Raw genomic sequence first — 8,146 nt, 5'->3', positions numbered from 1 at the left:
CTTTTACCCTAATTAGTATATAATTAAGTATAAAAGATGAATAAAATAACCCACTTTTTATTTTAAGGTTGTCTCCTTTAACCCCCAAGTAATTGAATTATTAATATTAACCCGCTAAATTTTATAATTATAAGCATGAAAAGTCCGAAACGCCCCTTTAAAAACATAACAGAATTTCCGACCCGAGTGAGCTTACGGAACTGGTGACGGTCCGTCACGACTGTGACGGGCCGTCCTGCAGGTCCGTCACAAAGCTCAGAGACTTGATTTTAGCAAAAGTTTTGTGACGGCCCGTCATGCCTGCGACGGTCCGTCCTGCCATTTCGTCGCGAAGTTCAGAGAGTCGATTTCAGTACCCAAATTTCAAAATTCTAAGTCCACGACGGTCCGTCGTGCCCATGACGGTTCGTCGTGGGATCCGTCGACTCAGCCAGTTTTTCCAGAAATAAAATCTGCTGCTCAAAACGGCTAAACAGGTCGTTACATGTCATTATTATTGTCATTATTATTATTCTTATTATTATTATTATTGTCATTATTATTGTCATTATTCTTATTATTATTAGTATTATTATTGTCATTATTATTATTATTATTATTATTATTATCATTATTATTGTCATTATTATTATTCTTATTCTTATTCTTATTATTATTGTTGTTATTTTTATTATTTTTCTTATTATTATTATTATTATTATTATTACTATTATTATTATTATTATTATTTATATATTATTATTATTATGATTATTATTATTATTATTATTGTCATTATTATAATTATTATTATTGTCATTATTATTGTCATTACTATTATTATTATTATTATTATCATTATTATTATTCTTATTATTATTATTATTATTGTCATTATTATTGTCATTATTTATATTATTATTATTATTATTATCATTATTATTATTATTATTAATATTATCATTATCATTATTATTATTCTTATTATTATTATTATAGGGCTAACTCAATGGAATTCATAACCCTTTCAATCTTCTCCTTATTTCCTTGGTCGGGCAGCAGTGTTCTCACTTCCAGGAAGAGCCACATCAGGGAGGATGGCTGCTGAAAGCAGAATTCAATAAAAGCATGATAGCGGAATGGGTTAGAGCTATTTCAACTGGGTAAACCCGCGCAAACAAAAACTCTTTCTGATTAGTGATGATAATCGCAATAGCGAGGGTCTGTTACCTACCATAAGTAGGGACTCACAGAAGACTGTAAACGACTTTTCGAGGAAAGACAAAAGAAAGTGTGAACCTAAGCCAAGAGCCCACTTCAGATTCATAACATCTTCTTATTATTATTATTATAATTATTATTATTATTCTTATTATAATTATTATTATTATTATTATTATTATTATTATTAAAAATATTATTATTGTTATAATTATTATTATTATCGTCATTATTCTTATTATTATTATTCTTATTATTATTATTATTATTATTATTATTATTATTATTATTATTATTATTGTCATTAATATTGTCATTATTATTATTCAAATTATTCATATTATTATTATTATTATTATTATTGTCATTATTTTTGTCATTATTATTATTATTATTATTATTATTATTATTATTATTATATTGTTGTTTTTGTTGTTGTTGTTATTATTATTATTAATTTTATTATTGTTATTATTATTGTTATTATTGTTATTATTATTATTATTATTGTCTTTATTATTATTATTATTATTATTATTATTGTCATTATTATTGTCATTATTATTATTATTGTCATTATTATTATTAATATTATTATTCTCATTCTTCTTCTTATTATTATTACTATTATTATTATTATTATTATTGTTGTTGTTATTTTTATAATTATTATTATTATTATTATTAATATTATTATTAATATTATTATTATTATTGTCATTATTATTATTATTAATATTATTATTATCATTATTATTATTCTGATTATAATTATTATTATAATTATTATTATTATTATTATATTATTATTATTATTATTATTATCGTCATTATTCTTATTCTTATTCTTATTTTTATTCTTCTTATATTTATTATTATTGTCATTATTATTGTCATTATTATTCTTATTATTACTATTAGTACTATTGTTATTATTATTATTATTATTATTATTATTATTATTATTATTATTATTACTATTATTATTATTATTAATATTATTATTACTATTTTTGCTATTTTTATTATTATTATTTTTAATATTATTTTTATTTTTATTATTATTATTATCATCATCATCATCACTATTATTATTATTATTATGATTATTATTATTGTTATTATTATTGTTATTATTATTATTATATTTATTATTATTATTAATATTATTATTATTATTATTATTATTATTACTATTATTATTATTATTGCCAATATTATTATTATTATTATTATTGTCATTATTATTATTATTATTATTTTCATTATTATTTTCATTATTTATAGTATTATTATTATTATTGTCATTATTATTATTATTAATATTATTATTATTATCATTATTATTATTATTATTATTATTATTATTGTAATTCTTATTATTATTATGATTATTATTATTATTATTATTATTATTATTATATTATTATTATTATTATTATTATTATTACTATAAATATTATTATTATTAATATTATTATTATTATTATTATCATTATTGTCATTATTATTATTCTTATTATTATTTTTATTATTATTATTAATCTTATTATTATTATTATTATTATTATTATTATTATTGTCATTATTGTTGTCATTATTTTTATTCTTATTATAATTATTATTGTCATTATTTTTGTCATTATTCTTATTATTATTATTATTATTATTGTCATTATTACTATTATTATTATTATTATTATTATTATTATTGTCATTATTATTGTCATTAATATTATTCTTATTCTTATTCTTTTTCTTATTATTATTATTTTTTTCTTATTATTATTAATATTATTACTATTATTATTATTATTATTATTATTTATTTAATATTATTATTATTATTATTGTCATTATTATAATTATAATTATTGTTATTACTATTGTCATTACTATTATTATTATTATTATTGTCATTATTATTATTTTTTTTGGTAACTACATTTTTATTAATTACCAAGAATAATCCATACAAACCAAGTAGCTATCACAGCATACTTCAAACTTAAAACAGACTCAACAACTATACCTACATTACTAACTACTTAACTATCAAGTGACTTACATTTCCTTTCAATCTAGAAGAGGTTCTAACAATAGTTTTGTAGCTATCTCTTTAACAAGTTGATCCTCATTTCTACTCTTGTGTTCAAAGATTCTACTATTTCTCTCCATCCACAGTCCATAGATGCCTTCAGCAGGTATAGTCTTGAACTTCTGTGCTTCTGTTCTCTTTCCTTTTCCATGTAGAATGCACCATTGAACAAAATGCTCCCAGGTCATTGGAACATCAGTTTGCTTTCCTATCCAACTTAACAGTCTCCCCCATAGTCTTCTTGCAAAACTACATTGTATAAACAAATTCTCTGCAGTTTCTTCATCATTCTTGCACAGCACACAAGTCTTCTCTACTTCAATTCCCCACTGTGCCAGTCTATCCACTGTTACTAGCCTTTGATTCATCATGATCCACATTGTGAAATATGCTTTTGGCCTTGCAGCATTGTTGAACATAAGACAGGTCCATATTGGCTTTTGTTGATCTCCCATCATGTGATCATAAAGTAGCCTGATCACCCCTTTATTCTTCCTTTGTAGTTGCTGGACTTGTTCCACATTTTGCTGAGCATTCATGACTTTTTGTATCATCCAGCTTGCTTGTTTCCTCCTCTACCACTCTCTTTGCCCCTTTATATAATATGTGTGTATCCATTGTTCCAGAGTTTATCTTCCTTGTTTGCTAGATCCCAGCACAATTTGGCAATTGCTGCTCTATTCCATATTTTCATATTGATCAATCCTATGCCTCCTTCACTTTTAGGACAGCACACTTTCTCCCATGCTATCAAGGCCTTTTTTGTAACATATCCAACCCCTGACCATAAGTAGCTTCTGCATAGTCCTTCAATCACTTTTATTATCTTTGCTGGTATGATAAATAATTGTGCCCGGTAGGATTGAACTCCAAACAAGACAGTCTTAATCAGTTGAGTTCTTCCAGCATAAGACAGCTTTTTGGCTGTCCATGAATTAATTCTTGCCATAATCTTGTCTATGAGGGGATACCATTGTATTATGTTCATCTTCTTTGTTGAGAGAGGCACTCCCAAGTATTTGAAAGGCAGTTCCTCCATTGTATAGCCCAGCTGTTGTATGATTTGCTGCTTTACCTCCATTTGAACTCCTCCACAGTAGATAGAACTTTTTGTAAGATTTGCCTGCAATCCTGAGGCTTGAGAGAACTCTGAAAAGCATCTTTGCAGCATCTTGATGGACTCCAGATCACCCCTTGAAAACAAAAGAAGATCATCTGCAAAGCATAGGTGAGTAATGGCCAACTTAGAACATTTGGGATGATATTTAAACACTTTTTCTTCTCTGAGTTCTTTGAGCAATCTACTGAGGTATTCCATTGCTATAGCAAAGAGGAATGGTGACATAGGATCCCCTTGTCTAAGTCCTTTTGCTGCATCAAATCTCAGAGTAGTTTGTCCATTTACAACAATAGTATAATTCACTGTTTTCACACACTTCATCACCCATTGAATAAACATCTCTAGGAAACCCAAACCTCCCATTACCTGTTCTAAAAAGGACCACTCAATTGAATCATATGCTTTCTGTAGATCTATCTTCAGCATACTCCTAGGAGATATATTCTTCCTAGTATAGGACTTAACTAGCTCATGAGCCAATATAATGTTATCTGCAATCTTCCTCCCTGGTATAAATCCAGCCTGACTTTCACAAATAATATCAGGCATAACATCATGCATTCTCCTTGTTATCACCTTTGAGATGATTTTATAGATCACAGTGCAACATGCAATAGGTCTGTATTCTTTCACAGTTTGAGGATTTTGGACCTTTGGAATTAGAGACACAAGAGTGCAGTTGAAAGGCTTAAACAACTTCCCTTTTGTGAAGAAATTTGTGACAACTGTAATAACATCTTTCTTAACAATCTTCCATGTATGCTTAAAGAATAATGCATTATAACCATCTATACCTGGTGCCTTATCATTCCCAATAGACTGCAATGCTGTATATATCTCTTGTTCTGTTACATCTGTACACAGTTGAATTCTTTGTTGCCTTGATAACACTGGACCTCTCTTCATCACCTGAGCATTTATGGCTGGAAGTTTACCAGCTGAGGACCCCATAAGGCTTTTATAAAATTTGACAAACTCCTCTTGAATCTCCTCAGGTTCATACAGCATCTTTCCATCTAGAGATAATATACTCCTAATATGCTTCTTTTGATTTCTTTCCTCTATCACTGCACTGAAGTACTTGTTGTTGGTACCCCCTAAAGTGATCCATCTAGCTCTTGCTTTTTGCCTTAAAGCATTTTCTTCTAACATTGACCATTTCTCCAGTTGTATTAATAACTCTCTCTCTTTAGTAACTAGATCATCTTGTGCTTGATTATAGAGTTTCTCTTGAAGTTCTTCACGTTCACTTCTTGCCTTCTCAATCTTCTGGCCTATGTATTGGAACTCTTTCTTATTCAATTGCCTCAAGACTGGCTGGAGAGCCTTTAACTTGTACCATATTCCTCTCATTACTTCACTTCCATATTCCTGCTTCCAGACTGTATCCACCATTTCCATAAAGGCCTCATGCTCAATCCACACATTAAAGAATTTAAAGCCCACTCTGATCTGGTGATAACTCTTCTAAAGTAGCAAGTGCATAGGGCTATGATCAGACACTCCTGGAATCCCATATTCTAGAACAGCATGCCCCCATTTATCCATCCAACAATCATTCCCAAAGGCTCTATCTATTCTACTAGCAATTCTGGCAGCACCAACCTGTTTATTTGTCCAAGTATAGTAGTTACCTTTCCAATGTATTTCAGTAACTCCCATATCTTTAACACATTCTTCAAAATCCTTGATCTCATTCAAAGTAACAGGAACTCCATCTAATCTATCTTTGGGAGGTAAAATAGCATTAAAGTCACCTATTATGATCCAAGGTTCTGAAACACTATGAGTTCACATTTTCAGTTCATTCCATAAGCTTCTCCTCATTTCTGAAGTATTGTACCCATAGACCACTGTGATATTAAACTGATAACCTTTTCTTCTTTCATTAACCTGACAATGGACCATTTGAGCAGTTGTCTTTAATAACTTTATCTCATACCAGCTATCATCCCATACTATCCATATTCTTCCATTTGCAGCCTCCTTATAGTTGTGTATGATCTTCCATCCTGGAGCAATTGCTTTTAGAATAGTATTGCTATTTGTCTCTTTAACTCTTGTTTCAATTAACCATGCTAAAGAGGTCTTATTCTGTTGTAGAAGCAGTCTAATCTCCTTCTGCTTATACCTTTTATTCATCCCCCTCACATTCCACACACTCCACTTCATTAACAAGTCTTTGGATCTCCACCTCTATCAACAGGAAGTGAAGCAAGTTTACTCTGCCTTAAGCTCTCAAATCCATTTCTAATTGGTATAGCTGATAGTATAGGAAAATTTGCTAGGCTGAACTCCAGTTGTTTACTTCCAGTCTGAGGCCTCAGATTGAGTTCAGGTGTTTGTTTAAAATCCTGCACCTCTTCTTTCTCTAACTCTTTAATCTCCTTCTCTAATTATTCCCTTCTTCCCCAGGCTTCTCCATGACTTCATCTGTCTTCTCCTGCTGTTGTATTGGCCCTTTGTACTGCCATGTCTGTGTGACTTTCTTCCAAGGCTTTTTTCTTCTTTGGCATCTCCTCCTGTGTTACTGATTTGCAATGATGTCCAATCTTCTGGCATTTGTCACAATACTGTGGTTTCCATTCCATCACAACTTCCTGTACAAATGTTCTTCCATTAGATCTGCTACTGTAATCTGCTGAGGAATGGTTTTAGTAACATCAACTTCTATCAGCATTCTAGCATAAGATATCCTTGTTTGCTTTGTAGTACATTCATCAGCAAATAAAGGTACCCCTATAGCACTTGCTATTCTACTCAATGATCCAACTCCCCAACAATTAAGTGGTAACCTTGGAAAATTAATCCATAATGGTATTTCAACTAAGAATTCCTTCCCAAAATCAAAATCTGAGCACCATTGTTTCAGAATAATAGGCCTATTGTTTATAGTGTATGGACCTGAGAATAGTATCTCATTCATATCATCCAGGCTCTGAAACTTAACAATGAAGTATCCTTCCTCATGTAGAAACAATGTTGGTTTCCCTGCTTTGGACCAGTTCATCATTATGTACCTGTTCATGGCATTATATCCAGGACACTCACCCACTACATAGGCTATGAGTGCACACTTCCACTTAGCTTCCTCATCCTGAACTTCTTTCCCTTCCAACTGTACCATTGTTTCTCCATTAACTATTTGTGGAGGGAAATAGTTCAGCTGCATACCATTGTTAGCTGCACGGTTGTTCTTAAACATATTAACCCAGGGTTCTTTATCCTTGCTCACTTCTTCTCCTCTTATTTCCTTACTTTCATCATCTATAGTGTTTCCATATTGCTTCGTAACTACTGTTCCATTGCTTTCCTTCTTGTTCTCAGCTACTATTTTCATTAGATCTGAGTTCTCACGAGCTACCTCTTCTTCCATTACAGAATCTAAGCTCAATCGTCTAGCTATTTCAACACTCCCACTCACTCCATCTTCATAGTTCTGTCCTTCACTTTGAGCTTGTTGTTGATCTGATGCTTCCACCTGAGCTCCAACTGAGCTACCAACTGTCATTATTGACATTTTCCGGCCTCTTCCTCGTCCCCGTCCCCTTCCCCTCGCCATTTTCACCTTCACTGAGTAGGTTAACTAACTGTCACGACCCAAAACCGAGCCGCGACTGGCACCCACACTTACCCTCCTATGTGAGCGAACCAACCAATCTAAACCTTAACATTTCAATTTAATATCAACAGAAAGTAATGCGGAAGACTTAAACTCATTAATAAAA

At 30.2% G+C, this 8,146-nt stretch overlaps 1 protein-coding gene across 1 annotated transcript; it reads right to left on the bottom strand.

Moving 5' to 3' along the window:
• Positions 1 to 3,276: 3,276 nt before the first annotated feature.
• LOC107006172 lies at positions 3,277 to 3,837 on the bottom strand. The gene has a single exon (XM_015204795.1). The coding sequence runs from the start codon at positions 3,835 to 3,837 to the stop codon at positions 3,277 to 3,279; it is 561 nt and encodes a 186-aa protein (XP_015060281.1).
• Between the last annotated feature and the right edge of the window lie 4,309 nt (positions 3,838 to 8,146).

This window comes from Solanum pennellii, chromosome 12 (assembly GCF_001406875.1).
Source record: "Solanum pennellii chromosome 12, SPENNV200".
In the NCBI taxonomy this organism is placed as follows: domain Eukaryota; kingdom Viridiplantae; phylum Streptophyta; class Magnoliopsida; order Solanales; family Solanaceae; genus Solanum; species Solanum pennellii.
Note: the sequence above shows the minus strand (reverse complement) of the source record. Positions and strands in the feature narration are given on the sequence as shown.